At 36.8% G+C, this 19,686-nt stretch overlaps 1 protein-coding gene across 1 annotated transcript in view; it reads left to right on the top strand.

Annotated features, from left to right (window-relative positions):
- Nucleotides 1–14,156, top strand: part of LOC103800239 (probable global transcription activator SNF2L2) — a gene marked incomplete at its 5' end in the record, with an annotated part of 49,348 nt that extends 35,192 nt beyond the window's left edge. The window contains 2 exons of the mRNA XM_009072609.1: nucleotides 1,563–1,781; nucleotides 13,935–14,156. Of these exons, the coding sequence (XP_009070857.1) occupies nucleotides 1,563–1,781; nucleotides 13,935–14,156 (441 nt within the window). The remainder of the gene's footprint in view (nucleotides 1–1,562; nucleotides 1,782–13,934) is intronic.
- Between the last annotated feature and the right edge of the window lie 5,530 nt (nucleotides 14,157–19,686).

The raw sequence follows: 19,686 nt of genomic DNA, 5'->3' as shown, positions 1-19,686 counted from the left end.
TTTAAAAGGTGAAATATGGTGGTCTGCTATAAAAAACTACAGCCTATACAGCCCACTCACCATTGTCTGAAGTAATGGAGAATGGGGAAAACCCACATGTGTTTATAGTTGCATCTGGAATGTAGTTGGACCTACAGACTGAAGACACACATCTTGCATTCTTCTTTTCACCAAGTTTAGAAATAAGACAGGGCACAAGGCAAGATGAGGAAGTCAACTTGTATCATGCAATTCTTGAGGAAGTGTTTTGGAAGTGCCTGTATTTGAAAGGGCCAAGGTGAGAGAAGGTTCAGCATATTCAGCAGTGCCATCATTAAGCCTCAGTTACTAAATTTGGCTGGATTTATCTCTGCCTCTAGAGATGTAATACCTCTGAATTCACACATATCTGTGTCTTGACTAGGATTGTAAAAGGATGATATGTATAGTTGGCATCCTGTGTTAAATTAAGCATCATGCATATGAGGAAAGGGTTTGCACATACTTTTTGTAATTAATCTTTACTGATCCGAACAGTAGCCTGTTAGGATACTACAGCCAAGTCTGGTGCCAGTCTATTATGTTATTTTTTCAAATATGAAAATTAAATTCTCGGTGGCTTAGCAACTGATTATTGGGTGTTAAGTACTGTATGACTCTTCAAAAGAACTATTTGAAATGGCTATTCATATTAACTGATTTGAGTACTTCAGGCAATGCAGATGCAATTCACAGGACCATAGGAAGTTAGGTCAGTGTGTAGTCAATAGAGAGAGGTGCTTTCCCAGGGAAATTGTAAAGCACCTCTCTGATGGGTCTGCAGTAGGTCATGGGAATGTATCCTAAGTATCCCTGTCTGTTTTCTGAGTTAATTATCACCACACTTGAAATTAATTTTATGACTATTTAAATTTCATCTTAAAGTCTTAACATTACCTTCTGATGTTATTAACACTTTCTCTAACTATATCTGATCTTTTTGGGGTTTGATTTTTGTCTAATACAGCAGTAAGACCAGGAAATATTCAGAGTTTAAACATTTTGGCTTTCTGCCAGTGTGTAGGCAAGTGCTTCTTTGAATTTATTAATTCTGTCTTTTGATTCCTTTTTTCTAATCCCAACTTTTAAATTTTCTTCTTCTGATATTCTGGCTCACAAAGCTAGTATGTTTTCAGTTAATCTTTTTAGTTACATAATAACAACACCTTATGGAGACATTGTGAGGGAATGATTAGAATTTGCAGATCACATTTATGGATACAAAAAGCCTGTACAAATAAGGAAGAGTTGTTTAATTAACAGAAGACAACAGTGTTCTTGAGATCTGCTTTCTGTCACTCAGCTGCTGTGTTGTCTCAGTTACTTCAGTGAAACCTAGTTATGGTGTAGTGAACATGACCAAAAAACAACAATCCAGTGTAGCTTCTTCTTTGTAGAGTTGCATTTGGAAGTATATAAAAGCGTCATGAAAGGGAAATACATTGGTTTAAAGTTTGAAGTATCATTAGATAGCTAGGCATTCACATGGTTTGTTTAGTAATTGCCCTTAAAACCTCTTTATCCCTTCCCAATTGCCACTGCAGCGCATGGACATGGACCGTCGCAGGGAGGATGCCAGAAACCCTAAACGTAAGCCCCGCTTGATGGAGGAGGACGAATTACCATCCTGGATTATTAAGGATGATGCTGAAGTTGAAAGGCTTACATGTGAAGAAGAAGAAGAGAAAATATTTGGAAGAGGATCCCGTCAGCGCAGGGATGTGGACTACAGTGATGCTCTCACAGAGAAACAGTGGCTGCGGGTAGGTTGTACCTTCTGTTTATTTGGGTTTTACACTTGAAATTTATTCATTTGTGGTGTTTCGCTTTTTTCTTTTGGAAGACTGCACCAGGGAGAGCACAATATTGTAGTTAGGCTTAAATATCCATATTATCCAGCTTTTGCTGTTGTGTTGGAGACATAAATAAGTTTTGAACTGCACTGCAGAAACTTAAATCAGTGTTACTCAGTGCTGAATCAGGGCTATGATAGCATTCTATTGAAACTATTCTATTGCCATGGATCTTGACATATTTCTTACATCTTTAGTTGCTTTCATAAGTGTCATCTTTAAAATACACGAAGAATTCTTTTATGATAGAGAACAGTAGTAATCAATGTATATTACAACTTTCTGTGCTGCAGAAGCTTATTATGTTTTTTAATACCTGAATATAACCCTTTTAAGAATTTGGAAATTTTCACTTAAGTTTTCTTTCTCTCAGGCTATTTAATTTCCAAGTCTTGAGCATTTCTTGACTCCACTGAGAGCATAACACTTGATAAATTATGTAAGAATTTAAGACCTGAAAGCAAAGATTCTAAACTTAGCTTGCACCAAATCTGTGGGGTTTTTTGTACTTGAGGATTCTTGCTGTTCTATGAAATACGCATTTAATGAATTCTAATGCATGTGCCTTTTCAGAATGGTAGTAACAGCATGGTAAGGATTGATTGTTGGAAAGTCTTTTCAGAAACAAGAAATCTGAAATACTATGGTTTCCAAAGCTTGTAGATAAAGTATTACATGTGCAAAACTAATTTACATGGTTTGACAGAGTAAGTTTTGTTGTAATTACAGACAATACCAACATGAATAATGCAGTGTAGTTTTTGTGTCTAATTTACTAAAGTTAGGTAAAAATCTTAACTACTTAGTTTCAAACGTGATGCATGTAAGAGTGCATTGTGTAATACTGTGCGAAGAGCTAATCCAGATTCTGCTGCTTAGAGGAGCAAAGGTTTGAATTATACATGAGCTGTAAATTTAAGCAAGTCTGTGAAACTACAGTGCTTTGATACTTGATGTTTTCAAGTAGTCAGTGGAAAAGAAAGACCTAGAAACATAAACTCCTATCTGGATTCTTGAACATTTACCTTGTCCTACAGTGGAAGTGCTTGCAGTATAGTATACATCTACTCAAGGTCATTTTAAGCTAATGTTTTTTAATGATGGAATTGTCTGGCTATGGCAGCATAGACCTTAGGTATGGTTTTCATGTTTTGTGTCTTGAGTTGGCTCTAATATTTGCATTAAGTGCTTTATTGTCAAAAATGGCAGCCCTCAAATAAATTGTCTGAACCTTCTTCCTACTCAAGGTGAAATCATCCAGTCCTGTTTACTTATATGTATTTGTAATAGAGATTCATCTAATCTGTTCTTCTAAGTGTTCGTAGCAGTGAATGTAGAAGTCCACATGGGAATGTTCTTAACATGAATATTTGGCTTTCCCTTGTATTTTATCTGAATTTTCCTGTTGGATTTTAAGCTAATTACTTCTTGACCTAATCACTCTGGTCATGCAGAACAGGCTGCTATCTTTCTTTTTTCAACATTTCTTTGTGTCATAGAAGAATTGTCTCCCTGTTCTAACTGCCACTGCTCATGCAGTGTCTTTCCTCATAGTTCCTGTTTTCTAGATTCCCCCTGGTGGTTCTATGTGTGACTGATGTCTTTCTGTAAGTCAAAAGCTTTGGTCAAAAGCTAGACATCCAAATTGCAGGTATAGCCCTGTTTGAATAAGGAGGAGTTCTTTTGCATAAATTTTAGGATACTTACACCTCACAATCCAGTATTTCATTTTCTTAACGTGAAAGGTATTGAGTCATGTTGAATTTTTGATCCAGTATAAGCCCTTAATCCTTTTCTGTGGATCTACTTCCTTGCCAGCTTTTCAGAATCATGTTTCGTATAGTCGATCTTTCCTTCCTGGTAAGAGGATTTAGCATATGTTCTTGTTGAATGATACCCAAGTTTTCTTCACCAGAAGTACTCTGAATTTTAAACCTGTCCTTAGGTGAACTTCTGGTCAACTTTTGAGATTCAGTAGGCATACCTTCTATTCTGTCTTCCTAAAGACACTAAAAATACTGAAAAGTGCTGGACTGTTTGATAAAGAGCCTATTCGGAAAACAATTTCTTAGCAGTTCTCCATTTCCTTGGTAGTAATTGTTTTCATTGTTTGTTTCTGAGACTGTTTTGTGAGGCCAGCTTAGAAACCTTGCTCATCAAGATGCTACATGTACTGCCTTTTTTTCACCATGGCTTGTTATTCTGTTGAGAGAAATTACTCTCCCTTCACTCTATTGAGTTACCTTAAGTCAGATTGCTTCAGGATGCTTTGCAGTCACTGCTGTATACTTAGTTTAATGTGCTTTCTGGTGCTCTTGAGAGTGTGGTGAAACAATGCAAGAGTAGGAACTACTAATACTTGTTAGAATCTTTTCAGTGGAATTACATTTATAGTGTAACACTGCTAATGCACATTAAAAGTTAAACTTCTCATTGGGTAGATAATGACATATAAGTCAAGTTCTCTGATTTTTTTCAGTATCTTAATTTCCATGTGTGTAAAACAGTTATTTGTCACACCTATTTGCCTCTCAGCAGAATTACTTTCATGTCTTCTCTGAGAATGTTTCCTTTTTTCTGTAGTAACAACTCTAGAAGATGTCATAATAATTGTGTACAATATATTCAAGGGAATATTTGACTATGTAAGAATCTAAAATGGTGATAGATGGTTTATAAGCACTTGTGTCTTGTGGCTTTGTCACTGTAACTTGTAACAGCGTCCCGTGTATTGCTTGAAAACAGTTGTTTCATGTGAACTTGGATGCAGTGAAGTACTTACATCAGTAGAACTGAAAAAAAATAGAAGAGCTAGTAAGTTCTGAATTAACCATGTTACTTTAATTCATAAGAAACCTTTTTAACCATGTTCTGTATCATGCCATTCTCCAAAGGTCATATTTATTGCGATATTGTAGAAGATTTATTTACCAGCAGCAAGGGATGGCACTCAGGTTATTCTCTTGCTGTGGCTGCTGTTGCAGCTTTACACCTGTCTTCTCAGGGCATTTTCTGAAGTAAAACTTTGCATTTCTGAATAGTAAGTGGATTTCATAATAATATTGTCTAGTCCTCAGCTGTCTCTTTTTCTTTTGTGTCTTGGGGAGTTCACTAAATCTCTTCCAGGGAGTTTTGCCTCTTTCAGCAGCCACAACTCTGACTGTGGAGATAGCTGCCTGTTTCTTTTCAGTTAGACCATAAACTCTCTGCTGATACACCTAGCACTGAAGAGTGTAGTGCGGGCCTCCCTGCATGTAGGTATACTTGGCCAAGTATGTCAGTTTCCCTCTTGCTAGGAGGTCAAGTGCCCAAGTTTGGAAGCAAGAGACAAAATAATTACAGAAGCCAAACCTATGATGATAGGCAGTGTTTAGTGAGATTGTGCTGCTGCCCTGAGCAACCTGTAATTCACTGCCAGCCTCCCAGGAAAGCTCAAAGACACAAATAGGTTTCATCACTAGCTGTCGCTGCAGCCTGCTGTTCTCTAAGAGTTGGCATGACAACCATATTTCCTTTAAAAAAAATTCTCAAGGAGGAGTTTGCTTCCCAGTCCTACAAAGCTTTTATATTCTGGAAGTATTTCATTCTCTAGGCAGATTCTGTCCCTGCACCTCTTCTAACAGAACTGCAAAATACTTTGATGGATCCTGTGGCATACTGTTTTCTAGAGGGGTCATCTGCTAAGAAGTCCATTGCCTAGCACAGGCTTCAAGAACCAGAGGATTTGTTTGATCAGTTACAAGACCCTTAACGACAGTTGCATCTGGTTTCAGCTTCTCATTCAGTTTAATTGTTGGCTAGGGGACTAGTTTTATTCCCTATTTGTGAAGTTGATTTGAAATAGTTTTGCATGTTGGCTGGGGAAACATACCTGAGTACAAAATTAGCAGTGTTTCATTTATGTCGTGCAGACATGCAAAAGTCATGCTTGTTTTGCTGATCTAGGTATTGTAAGTGAAATTCAGGCATTTGCCCTGTAGTTAGTCAGTCTTGCACCAGTGATGGCTTCCACATATGCAGAATATCTGGCAAATACTGTTTAATATTATCATGGTATAAATTTTGTTTATGTTTGCTAAGTATGGTTATGTTGTATGATACAAATTTATCTAGCAGGAAAATTGCTGGGCATATTTTCAACTGTTCTTTCTCATCTGGAACTTTATATGACTTTGATTTTACACACTGTAGTACGTTAAAAGTTAGCTTTGGCAGCAGAGATAGTAAAGTTGGGCCAACTCATCACTAAAACTTTGTATAAATAACTAAAAATTTTTCAAATAGGTTTGTTTTCTGAGAGTGCTTCTCTTTTATGTATACAACTTTGGAATCAGTTCTAGAAAGATATTTTGAGACATGGTTTTGTAAACTGTGGTTGTGGAATTTAATTTTACAGTAGACTTTGTTAGATACCGAAATACCTGTGTGAAAAAATAGCATCACATTCAGTAACTGTTTCAAAAAGTCTGTACTGGAAGCTGAAATTCTGTGAAGGAGGAGAAAAGATACAACCTTCTACCCAGTGCATAGTTTATCTGTGTAGTTTATGAACATAATACCCTTGAACCCCAGGTTTTCTCTCTTCGTTACTCCTCTGTACCACTTCTGCTTACAATTTCAAAGTTTCCTGACTTGCTTCTAAACCTGTGTAACAGTCAAATAAGTGAGTATTTGCCCTGGGCATTTGGAGAAAGTTGCATTCTGATCTAAACTCTGCTCTGTAGTATTGAATTGCAGATCCAATTGGATTTGTTAAGCTATAGGGTAAAACAAGTTACATTTAAAGGACTGTCACTGAAGGCTTAAAAAGTCCACCATCCTAGGGTATTGTCTATTTTGTGACCAGCAATCATCAGGATGCCCCAGGTACTATTTTCTAATGTGCAGAGTGAGGCCAATGAGTTATGCATGTGGAAGCTGATTTCTTGAAGGATTAGAAGCTGGACATGACTTTAAGGCCTCATCGAAGCTAGGGCATTTTTATCTTTTACATGTACTACCTATCTTTTATGTCCCTTTCAAGAAATTAAATTCAGAGTCTATTTAAAAAACAGAAGAATACAGATACCTTTCAGTTGCAGTAAAATTAAAACTAACCAAGCAAGTTAGATGAAAGGGGGTTTTCTTGGCTTTTCATGTATGAGAGGAAATTTAAATGCATCTGCCTGATAGCTTTGATTCCCTGTTTTGGCAAGATGGTTTTGTTAGTTTTTGAAGCAAAGAGCCTGATTTACACACTGGGTGACTTTCTCAGAATGCGGTATCAGGATTGAGAGTGTTAATTTTTGAGACTAAAGTACTTTGAAATGATTCTCAGTATTTCAGATATTCTCTGTAAGGCAGTTTTTTTGTGTTTGAGAAAGAATTTTTTTTTGTGAGAAAAATCTCAAGCCAGGAAATCTGAGCAGCTGTTTCAGAGGAATACCTATCAGTTACACTTTACAGTTTAATGGCTATCCGTTATGTATTCTTTGCTGTTGCATCTGACAGTGCAATACAGCATTTTTAGCTGGATTTCAGACTCAGAACCAAGGACTTCATTGCTGCTTACAGCCTTGATGCAGTTTTTTCTATATGTACCTATACTATATTATACTTCACTCTGTTGAGAAATTTCACGTGCTCTGAAGTCTTACTGCCTTTCCAGGAATATTCTTTGCATTGTTCACTTAGCCTTTGCTTAGGTAATAGTTTTGCTCATGCAGTTTATCCCAGAAGACCAAAAAGACCTTATAAACGGATGCTGTTCATATTAGATGTTCATATTTACACTGTGATATGCATATTAAAGGGTCAAGCTTTACTCTAAGTCCTGCCACGGTCAGGTAACTGCAGCTTTAGAAGCATCCTGTAGACATGGAACTCACTATATGACTGCTCAAACTTAGCATCACAATATACTGTTTTGGTATAAAATACTCCCTACTGTTTGTTCTTTAAACACAGTCTATTTCTCCAAGCGCAGTTTGTCCCTCTGTTGGCATAAGAAGTGTGTATTCTAATCTTTTGCCATACATTTTTCTCATATTATACTCTCTTAACATTGCCTGTTTCCCATTCTTGATTGCCTCAGAGTACCTAATTAATAATGTTAGATTGCTCAACCCCATTTCCCATGCTATTGGAAAAATCCTTAAACTGTTTTCTGTGAATAGATACGAAAGATCTATGAACATTCACTGAAAAATAATTACACTGTAATGGTTTCTGTAGACTGGTCTTTTTTCCCCATTGTATTTATTTTTTCATGATTTTTTACCTGTTTGGAGTATTTTTTCAGTTTTACTCCCATTTGGTTATGTTCCACATTTTAAATTTGGAATAAAAATGACAGTTTGAGACTGTGTGAATATACTTACATGTAAGAGAGAAGAACATGTGAAAGAAAATACTTAACGGTATGACTGTTGTCAGGAGCTGAGTTTGCTTTGACATGCGTAAAAATGCCAGTTTAAGCTTTGTACTATAAACTTCTTATGTTGCTTCTCTAAAAGTGTTTCAGAGCACATATAAAATTTATGCTCACCTGTAAAATAGAAGCTTTTTGTCAGTCTATTAGTCTGTTGATCAAAAAGAGAGAAAACACTTCTGTTTTTCTGAGCAATTAGAAGGCATCACTGAATATGTGTTTGCTTGAGAGCCAGATAATTCACTTATTCTGAGGCTAGAGATTTGGCTCAAAATGAGTGATTCTGCACTGGAAATCTGCTAATCATCCCTTTGTGTTTTAGTCATCAGCTGTGTTGCTTCCGTAATAGAAGAAAAGGCATCTTGTTCTTTGTAGGAAACTTTCTACTAAGATAGGGTGTCCTGCTCTTGAGTATGTTGCAGAACAGCAGTTGGTCATGTCTACTTACCTTTTTCCAGTGCTTAGAATTGTCAGTTTTATTTTTACCATAGAAATGATGCCTGTTGCTGCCAATGTTTGAAGTGTTAACTGAAAGTAAATGTTCTGAAAAGAGCCAAGGCTGTGGCTTTTCTACAAAGAGCTGGTTTGATGAGGGTATAAACTCTGTCTTTATACCAGGTATTCTTTTTATTTAATTAGTAGGGTCTTGGAAGAAAAGGGAGGTAAAGTTTGTTTGAACTAAGAAGAGCTAAGCCTGGAAAAAAATTTTTTCAAATAAATTTTACAAAATCCACTAGTGCCTATTCTGAAGGATGGAATTAGGATATTGCAAGAAGGATTGCACTGAAAAGAGAAATTGGTAGGTAGATGCCATTTTAGTGCTTTCAGTGTTCATTATTAGCCATCCTTAGTGTCCTTCTTTCTTCTCTCCTAATATAGCAGATGGGAACTTCATTTTGCGAAGCAGATACCTGTTGTCCATTACTGCACTATTGACATGTATTTTGGTTTTAAGTGCTTAACAGCCCTTTCGCTTAGTGCCTTTGGCCAGTAGTCAGTACACTGCCCAGTTAAGTTCTTTGTTATTCACGGAAAAGCTCATTCTTTTGGAAATTGCATAATTGCTTTAGTATTTATGTCCAGGGGTTTTGGAAGGCGACTTTTTTTTTCTGTTCATCTCAGTTTTATGTGCTTTCTATGGAAACATTGAGTTTAATGAGCACGCTAGCAAATCTCTCCACATGATAATGGTGGTTACATTCTCTTCCAACTTTTCAGTTTGGAGGGACCCAGGGCATGGATGTTTGAAGGAAGGGGACAAGCTCTCCAAATGCTTGTTTCATTAAGATAAAATTAGAGAGGGACACGGGAAGAGATCCTGTGTGCTGTGCATGTTTCCTGTTTCATCTGAACAGTATCAAACAGACTTACTACATGGCTCCCTACCGCTTCTGGTTTGTGTTTACAGTTTTTTTGACTGTAAGTAGTAGCAATAGGTTTCACTATGTCTTAACTTTCTCATAACCATAGTATAGTTATCTGTAATCGAAGGAAAAATAATTGCATATTATAATGTTCTGTCATCTAAATCTAAATGTTGTGTCATCCAAGGCCTTGGACACCAAAACTGATTTTGTCATGAGCACCTCCATTGATTCACTTTGTGACCACACTTGAGTTACCTGATTTGTGTAAAATTATTTTAAAATTAATGTAAGGCCTACACAATTTTTGATTTGCGGAAGGCAGTTGTGAAGCAAAACTCAGAGCTGTAGTTCTTAGTACTTATTTGAGTTTATAATTCTGAATTGATAAAGTGTTGACTCATGGTGCTGATTCGTGCACTCTGGAAGCTGAGAATACATCCATAATGTCCTTCCTTTCAAATGGAGAAACAAAGCATTTTCCATTTGATCCTAACTTTGTTTCTGTAGTTCTTATGTAGTTGTATTCATGTTCACTAAGAATGCTTTCACCTCTAAAGAGCTCTTTTCTTTATGAAGGGGAAAATGCAGTTGAAAGCAGCAATAGGAAGGCAGACTGTCTCAGAAGTAACTCTGCTTGCCTTCTGAAAAATCCGTTTTTGTGTTTGAGGGGTGGGGTCTTGTTTTTGGAGGAAGACACTGTTATTTCTTTAATCCACAATCAGTGTGGTCTTTCTTAAAAGTCTGGTGCCCTAAGAAGCCTGTGTGCTCTTACCTCTTGGGCAATGAAATTGTTTCATGTGCGTCAACTAGGTTGCAGCAATAAGATTCAGAAAAGTTGTCAGTACAGAACTTAACACAGAGTCTTCATACTTCTCTGATGTCTTTTGCTTTCATGAGTTGCATGGGAACTTGTGAAATTTGGCATTAAATTTTCACAGCTTTCTTTCAAAAAATGAGGTCTTCAAAGGGGTTTTTGTACTGCTTTGTCCAATTTTCTTAAGGAAAGGATAGTGTTAAATTTTTATTTGTGTACCATTTTCCTTGGCTCCTTTGCTGTTCACCTCACTAATTCAGAGGCATTTGAGCGTGGGAGATGTCTGTGTTATCCTCCACTCTTGCACAGCCCATCATCTGTTAGGAACTGGAGATTTGTGCCTGGGATTTGTATCGTTACCATACTGGTAAAGGTTTGGAAGGGCATTCTCTTCAGTGTGGCACTTAAGCCCTAGAATAGTAGACTTTTCTAACAAAGAGCTTAGTCAGATCAATTAGCTTAACAAATATTTTGTTGCTAATGCACACATGCTTGGATCATGTGTGTAGACATATTCACAGAGCATTAATCTATCTGCACATAATTGATTTATGTGATATGGTTTTAAGCCATCTTTTGAGGCAGAATAAATCATACAAGTTTAGTTGTAAGTATTATTGCTTATATATAAAATACAAATTTGCCACTTGAGAACTAATGTCACAATAGCAACATTTTTGTATGGCTGGTATTGTCACACTGATTTTCAAGTGGGGTCACTGAAGACTTAAATTAAGGATTTACTGTCCAAGTTTACATTCATGCACAGAAATTTTGAAAGCTTAGTATAGTAATCGATTGACTTATTACTAGTTAAATAGTTTAATATTTGTTCTGTAGTTTGCTAAGAATTTATTTGCTACCTGCTAGTCACTAACTTTAAGAGTGCAAGAGTATATGTTAGTTTAATTGGGGTTTTTTGGTTTTTACTTTTTATCATTTGTTCCTGTAGGTAATATTTAAAAAAAAATTTCTTCTCCAAAACATTGCCTCCTCCAAGCAAAAATTTTATGCAGAATTCTAAAATGAGATGTTAGTAAATTCAGTGATGATAGGACCACTGATTTTTTTTGTGTTAGAAAATCTGTCAAGCAAGCAAGGATAAAAATATATTGTAGTTAAGTGAATACAAGGTTCCTGAAGGACAGCAAAACGTTACCAGACTTAGACAAATAATAACTTGGTTAGGTTTTTGTTTTTTTTAAAAAAAAATTCTCCTAAATCAGAATGGATTTTTATATCGGTTTCAATAACCAAAACCTGATCTGTTCACTGTGCAGCAGTAGGAATACATTTTCTGTAATAAATGGATCTTTAAAATGCATGAAACCTATTTCAGTTTTAAAATCATACATGAAATTGTCTATTTGTGCCATTGTAATTAAAATGCTAACAAGAATCAGTAACTGCCCAGCTAAAAATCTGATTTGGATGCCGAGAATAATAAGGGGAGAAATATGATAAGTAGTTGTCAATATTAAAGCAGGCTGAAGGAGGAAGGCTTCAGGCCTTGTAGTAGGTAGAATGAAACAGCAGATTTCAGTATCCACAATCCTTTCAGTATTAAATTTTCAGTAAAATAAAATTACTTGTATATGAAAACATAGCCTTTCCCCAGCTCTCTTTTTTTTCCTGATCAGCTGATGAAGAGACTAGCAGCTCGCTGCTTTGCCGGCTTGTTAATTTTATCCCCACTAACTGTGATTTCCGATAGCCGGCCTGCTGATAGTGGTAAGGTAAATATCCTTTTTCATTGCAGTCTTGAAGATTCAGTAGAACTGCATCACAGGCATGTGTAGGTGTGTAACACATCAAAAGTCGATGTTCTCCGTGTTTCAATGTACAACTGAGTGCTTGAGGAGAGCAATGACATTAACTGTTGACAGCCTTGCATGCTGTATTTATGACTAGCTTTTCTAGCTTCCAGGATATGGAGAGAAATTTCCTTTTCTTAATCTTCGTTAGACAGTGGTTTATAGTGCGTGTCCTGCATTAGACAAATGAATATTAATGAAATTGTGTGCAGATTCTATTTCCTTCTCTTTTCTTCCTAACTCGTCAGATCTCGAGCCTGCTTCATAGTGGTTATTTGAATGCTGTGGAAGCATGATGTAAATTGTCTTTTGATTATTAAGGCCTAGTTTCAGGCTGTCTCTCAGGATTCTGCATTTGTGTTTGTTCTGTGGATTTGCACATCGGAGGATGCATAGGAAACAGATCTCAAAATCCCACTGATGTTTTTAACATGCCAGGTTGTTTTGTGTTGTGCATCAGTTTTGCTCACAAAATATTTTTGAAGAGATGTACACAATTGAGAAAAATTACGTCTGGGCTGTAATCACTTTTTTATATTGATCGTTCTGCTCACATGATCATAAATACTAGCCATGTTTGGTGCTGTGGAGAAATGAAGGTAATTGCCTTAGGATTAGAGCTCTTTCAGCGACGGGAAAGGATTGATTAGCATTTGCATGTACTCAAGGCAATATTGAGAGGCAAAAGCGACAAATATCAACATCAGTTATGTTCTGAGAAAGCATTAATCAGAAAGGCTAGTTTTAAGAGTAATTTTTTTTGTTGTTTTTAATTTCAGTTCTCTTATGACAGGGTGTTTTTATTTCTTTTCTGTTGTTGGCTTTCCCAAATCAAGGAAAGTTCATCTTCTTGCTTTATGACGTGGATCTGATAGTGTGTGTGTGAACAGGTTCCCTTTATTCCTAGTCTGGGTTTTTGTAGCAATTTTTTTAACCCTCTGAGTAGTGCTGCTGGGTCTGGTTAAAAGCATACATCCAGGTAATTGAAAGTAGTGTTTATTGTCTGTGACTGTGTGTGCGGTTTGGTTTTTGGAGTGGGTTTTTTTTGCATCCCATGTTATGAGTGCTTTTTACAGTAAAACACTGTACTGTCAGTGCTTCTGCCTATCTCATGGTTACTATTCTAGAAGAAAATTGCACATTTTAGAGATGGTTTTAACATTTAGGCAATTTGAAAGTTGCTTAAAATATTTGGAGCAGAGTTGAGCTGTTACAGCATAAAGAATCTGTGTTGTTTGTATGCACAAACAACTATGTGTGAACTGGCTTTTGGAGCAGGGCACAGTTTAGACTGTCCTGTTTAAAAACACGTGATATGAGTCTCTATTGCATGGAACTATGTAAGCCAGAACTAACTGACATGAGCAAATGAATGTTTGTTGTATGCTTGCAGAGACAATACCACAGGCCATTATGTGTGAAACTGTGATCTGGTGTGGAATTCGATGTTTAGACAAAAAATGCATATATTTAGATGCTAGTGGAATTCTTCTATGATTGCTGGTATCTCAGTTTCTTGTTGTACTCTTGTTTACAAATAAACTGAACATTTTGAATTTCATTATCTGTATCTATGGTGTTGGATTTTTTTCCTGTTTGTTTCATTTTGTATTATCTCTTTTGTTTAAAAATCATGCATTTTGAATCCATTGTTGTCAGGCAATTGAAGACGGCAATTTGGAAGAAATGGAGGAGGAAGTCCGGCTTAAAAAACGGAAGAGACGAAGAAATGTGGATAAAGATTCTGGGAAGGAGGATGGAGAGAAAGCAAAGAAAAGAAGGGGCAGACCTCCTGCAGAGAAGTTGTCACCCAACCCACCCAAACTGACAAAACAAATGAATGCTATCATTGATACTGTGATAAACTACAAAGATAGGTGAGCTTCAAAATGGTCTCTATTGCATGTGCTCTCTCCCCCTCTGTTGATACCACTCTCTACGTTTTATAATGGCCTCGTTTTTTCCAGTTTTTAGAATGACTTGCTGACACGTTTCTGAAAAGTACTTCCACTTAGGGCCTGATCTTGGAAGTCTCACATGTTGTAGGGTTTCGTTTAAAGACCCATCTGATAGAAAGTTATTGAAACACGCATACAAAAAGTGAGCATAGAGCTCCTGCTTAGAAATTAAGTCGTTTTGCTTAGGAGGTGTACTTAAGAGCATTTATCTTGAGCAGGATTTTCCTTCCAGTTAGTGGTGCAGCATGTGTTGAGATTAATCTTTTTAAGTACATGGCTGCGGATTTATTAATGCAAGTTTACATGTGTCTCACCATGACCTGAAAGACCACCCAGACAGTGTAAGGCTCATCTCATGAGTGTCTAGCTGCCAAAGGAAAAAAAACATAAAAATGCTGAGCATGGTATGTTGTCCACAGCAGACATGGAAGCCTGTTTGTCAAGAAATCCCTATTTTCAGCATTAAAAAATGCTAAATTGCTGAACCTTAGGAAGAAATACTGCTTCTAATCTAAAATGTCATATGAGGACTTCCGTTTTCGAGCTGAAAATCTTCTATGATTCATTAGTAAGAAACTGAGAATTAGTTCATAACATAATTGAATCAGACTTGATTGAGGAAGTTGTATTTGAACTCAGCTTCTGTCTGCCACAAATGAGTAAAGCCTTCTTGTATACTTACCCCTTCTTTGCTGTACATTGAATTAGTTACATCATGTAAGCACCTATTATAAACAAGAAGGGAGAAGTGTTGAAGTTAGGTATTCCAGTCAGAGCTGCAAGGAAGCATCTCAGCATTTTGGATCCTGAAGTAAAGGACTTCTGATCAGGATGCCTACTTCTCATTTTTAAAATAGCAAGCACAGTTTCTTCTGGTAGCCTCCAGTAGGGGATAACTACTGATAGTAACTGATAGTTAGTGGGGAAGTTCAAGATTTTTGCCTAATGTTTGTGCCCCGGGAAGTTCCTGTCTGATTTCTGTCAAAAACGTTAACCACTGAGCTGTTATGTAGTGACGAGGCATATTGTTCCCTCTCCAGGAGCCCACATTTTGAAAGTCAGAATTGGTTCCCAATTAAAAAAGTGTATGGAGCTCTATTCTGTAAGGAATTAAGAATGCCTGTTAAACTGAGCTCATCTGTGCTATGAGATATGCAAAGGAGTGCCAAGTTTGATTTTTAGTTTGTTTTTGGGTTTTGGTTGGGTTTTTTGCTTTTTTATTGTTTTTGTTTGGTTGGTTTGGTGGGGGTTTTATGTTGGTTTGGTTTTGTGTTTTTGTTTTTGTTTTGGTTTTGTTTGTGGTTTTGGGGGTTTTTGTTTTGTTTTTGTGGCCTAGCATCAGACCACCCAATCCTGTGAAGGTTAGGACAGAACAGAATTGCACATTTAGGCAGTCAGGAAACTTCAGTATCTTAAAATTTTTGGGGTTAATTTAACTCTAGAGTTCAATTAATATTTTCAGGATTTGCAGTTTTAGAATTAAGTGGGTTTTAGGCATTGGAACTCTTCAGCTTTGTTGGGGGTTCATGTTTGTTCAGCTCTGGGCTTTTGTGTGTGTGAAGACAATTGGGGCAAGTATAGAGGGACAGGTTAATTGAAAGAAAAGTAGGCCATGAGCTTCATCTGGGGAATAAAAGGTTTTTCATGTATTTAGTATTTGCTTGAAATCATATTTGTCTTTAGCTTAAATTTTCAGTGCTAATAGATGTTTCGTCTTTTCCTTATGATAAGTCTAGAGGGCTGATCCAGGCTGTGGAGAACTGATTGTGTCCCTAAAGGTGGTCAGATGATACTCATCCAAAATCTCACTGACTTTGGCCTGAGTTACTTTGTCAAAAGCAATTCTACAATCTTTAGTAAGTTTTTTGCAGTTTGAAGACCGGCACGCACACAAAAAAAAGTCAAAAGAACACATTACTGAACTAACAAATCTCAGTGTGCTTTATCTCATGCTTTCCCTTGCTTTTGAGAAGAGGTCCTTGTAAATCAGAACTACTTCTCTGTTCTTGTTAAAACTTTCCTTTAAAAAATATTAAAGTCCATGCTCACAAAAATCAGTTGCCTGCATCTCTGTGGTGAAGTTGTAAAATGTTGATGCAGGCAAGGATTCTCCAAGCACTTTCCTGAGTGTCTGGAACTTGACTTCTGCTGTAGACATTTGGGGACAAGCACCATCCTTTCTTTCCTTTTTTAAAAAGCATCCAACAAAATAGGCTGGGTCACCTATGTCAAGGAAAGCTAAAGAGTACAATAATGCAAACAATACAACAATACAAACAATAATTGAAGTTTGAACTACACAATTAATATGTAAACAAGTTTAAACAGACACATGAGCAACATTGGAGATAAATGTTCAGCATGGAGAAATGGAGGATATGATTCTCTGAAAAGCAAATTCAGAGGTAGTTGTCTAGGTACTTGTAAACCCTGGTTAAAGAACTCCATTCAAGAAAATGGAAATTAGCATTGAGGCCAGTTTACTGTTTTTCTCTGTCATGTCCTCAATGCAATTTCAGCCTTTATATTTACATTTTTCTCCTTTATGGAGTATGGTATAGCAACTCTCCTATTTCCTTTTATTCCCACCATGAATCCCAACATGATGGTGATTTTAATGAAACGTTCCACTGATGGTAAGTTTAATAGTTCTTAGAGAGCAATTTATAACAACAAGCTGATACTCTTTGGGATCTTTCTAGAAAGCTAGGGACTCACTGAAGGAGAGAAGACTGCAGTGGTTTTGCTGAAATTTCACTGGCAATCAGCCAGAATTAATTTCCTGGAATTATGATACCTGGGGTATGTCCCATATAATAAAGGAAATAATTGAAAAGGAGAAAAAGGACAGAGGTGTGAGGCACTGTGAAAATGTTCAGCTTGGATGTCTTTGATGTGAGAGTTGTTGAGGTCCTTGTCAAATTGACAGTACTTGCTTCTTGCAGCCTGTTATGCTTTGGATTCTGCTATTGGATGATGTGCTTCAAGCTCTTCTTTGTGTTGATTGGTATTTCTATATCTTATCTTTGTATTTGTCTTTGTTAAAGTGGAAACAGATAGTGATACCTCACTCTGAAGAGCTGTAGGGTATGTGATTCAAAGTGTTAAGAAGTAAAAGTCACTATTAAAGTCACTGCTACTTTTTTAAACTGCACTTGTGCTCTTACTGCTCAGCTTAAAGTATCAAACCATAAAACATGTTGCCAACTGTAGATACAGAGCAGTACCACAGATGCAGAGCATTTTTTTCTCTTGTACACTGCTTTCCCATAATAGGCAAAGATGAGTTAATGTAGGTTTCATCTATAGTGGCTTTAGATGGAGAATCAATCTGTAGTGAAGCAAAAGTAAGCGAGAAAAGAGGGTCAGAATCCTCTGATGACTTGTCACCTGCTCTAGTGAATTATGCCCCTGCCCACCCACAGTGGGAAAGTTGGACTTCAAAGGTCCCTTCCAACCCAAACCATTCTGTGATTTTGACAAAGAGTTTGTTGAGGTACCGCAAGAAAATTAGGAGCTAATATAAAAGGAGGTCTAATGAGTAAGCTCACTAATCTGAGTAAAAACAAGCAAAAGTATATAACTGAAGGCACTGTTAAAAAAGGAAGGATTAAACTGAAAAGAAGATACTGAAAAAGTTCTTGAAGAATTGAGTGTTGGCATAGATCACAATATATTAATGACATATATTAAAAATTATGAGTGCCCTGGCCAAAACACAAAGTTTTAAAATATCAGTATTGGCATATAATATTCATAGCAGAGTGGATACAGTTAAACCTGAAGTAAAAGAAATAACAATGAAATACAGTGCCTCAGAGTGCGTTATATAGTACTTACAGACTGAAAATAGGAAACCTTCCTTTGCGTTGGAAGCTCATCACCTGGAACTGATAGGAAAAGAATTACCTGGGCAGAAAAATTAGCGATCAAAGCCAGCTACATTCCATCAGTATTGTCCAACCATAAGAAAAAAGTATCCTCACCCTGACACTACTGCTGGTGTGGATATGGAAATACTCATTATGTGTGTATACCATTATATGTGCCGCTGCTTCTGAGGTGTTGTACATAGTAGTTGAACACTTTTCCATTCAAGAAACATTAGTTTACACTTAGACAGGTGTAAATAATTATTTCAGTGGTAAGTAGATAGGAAAGCCTTGCAAGAGGAAACAGGTTGGGTTTTTTATCCAAACACAGCACAGTCTTGAGAGGGGAAGATGATTGTTCTCAGTAAAATCACCTGGGAAAGAAGGGAAGCATAAACACAGGAATAGTGTAGAAATATATAAACATACAGGGTGGTAGTCACAAGGTTATATGTCTCTAAACATTCATTAATTCATACAAGTTATTAATTAAAAGTTCTGGAACCTTTCTGAATAGAATAGTGGGGAAGAAATAACTAGGTAGATTTGCCCTTGGTTCCTTGATTAAAAAACTTCTATATGATTATTTATGATACCAAGACTCTAGACTAAAGAACCTGGGAACACCTTTCCCATTACACATTGATCCTGATTCTCGAGTATAAAGTATATGCAATAATGATGTATTATTATATCATTTGCAATAATACATTTCATCTGAGATTGTGTTGCAGTTATTCCTTAAACTAAGATTTAGGTGCCTTTACAACCTTGTACCTTGTTCTAATCTTGGAGTATAAAACACCTGTTGAGAAGAGAGCGAGTTGAAATGCATCAATGCAGCATTATTGTCACACATTTTTCCAATTCCAGTGCTTTTAATTTTTCTTCTTTTGCCTCTAAAATTAGAAGTGTCCATAGAAATGGGCATCATAGAATCATATGTGATATGTATGTTATGCTTTCAAAAAGCAGAATCCCAGAATGGGTAAGGTTACAAGGGGTAGTAGGTGATCTGGTCCAACCTCCTTGCTCAAGCTGGGTTGTTCTAAAGCATATGGCACTGGATTGTGTCCAGAAGCTTTTTGAATATCTCCAGTGAGGCAGCATCCACAACCTCTTTGGGCAGTGTGTTCTAGTGCTTGGTCACCTTCACAGGAAAGAAGCTCTTCCTCATATTCAGGTGGAACTTCCTGTGCATCAGTTTCTGCTCATTGCCTCTTGTCCTATTGCTTAGCACCAAGTTAGTTTGACACGGAAAAAGTAGTTTCTATGTCCAGTTTAAATGTTTTTGCCTTTTTCAAAGCAGGGACAATTTTACTGGAGAGAGGTTTTCTTTTCAGAATAAGGAATTTGTATGCCAAAGTTGAGCCCAAGCGATGATTTTGCATCGTGCTCACGTATGCCCCCAAACTATCTTTTTCCTCATTTGGAGGATTTTTTCTTCATTTTTTTATTTCAGAGGAAGACATGCTGTAAGTGTAGCTTCCTTTTCATAATTGTTAAAATTAAATGGAGAAAATGAATTTTAGCAGGACTAGGGAAGTGATCCGCCCCCTGTAGTTAGCATTGGTAAGGCTG

Source organism: Acanthisitta chloris, unplaced genomic scaffold (assembly GCF_000695815.1).
Source record: "Acanthisitta chloris isolate BGI_N310 unplaced genomic scaffold, ASM69581v1 scaffold13954, whole genome shotgun sequence".
NCBI classification, from domain to species: domain Eukaryota; kingdom Metazoa; phylum Chordata; class Aves; order Passeriformes; family Acanthisittidae; genus Acanthisitta; species Acanthisitta chloris.
Note: the sequence above shows the minus strand (reverse complement) of the source record. Positions and strands in the feature narration are given on the sequence as shown.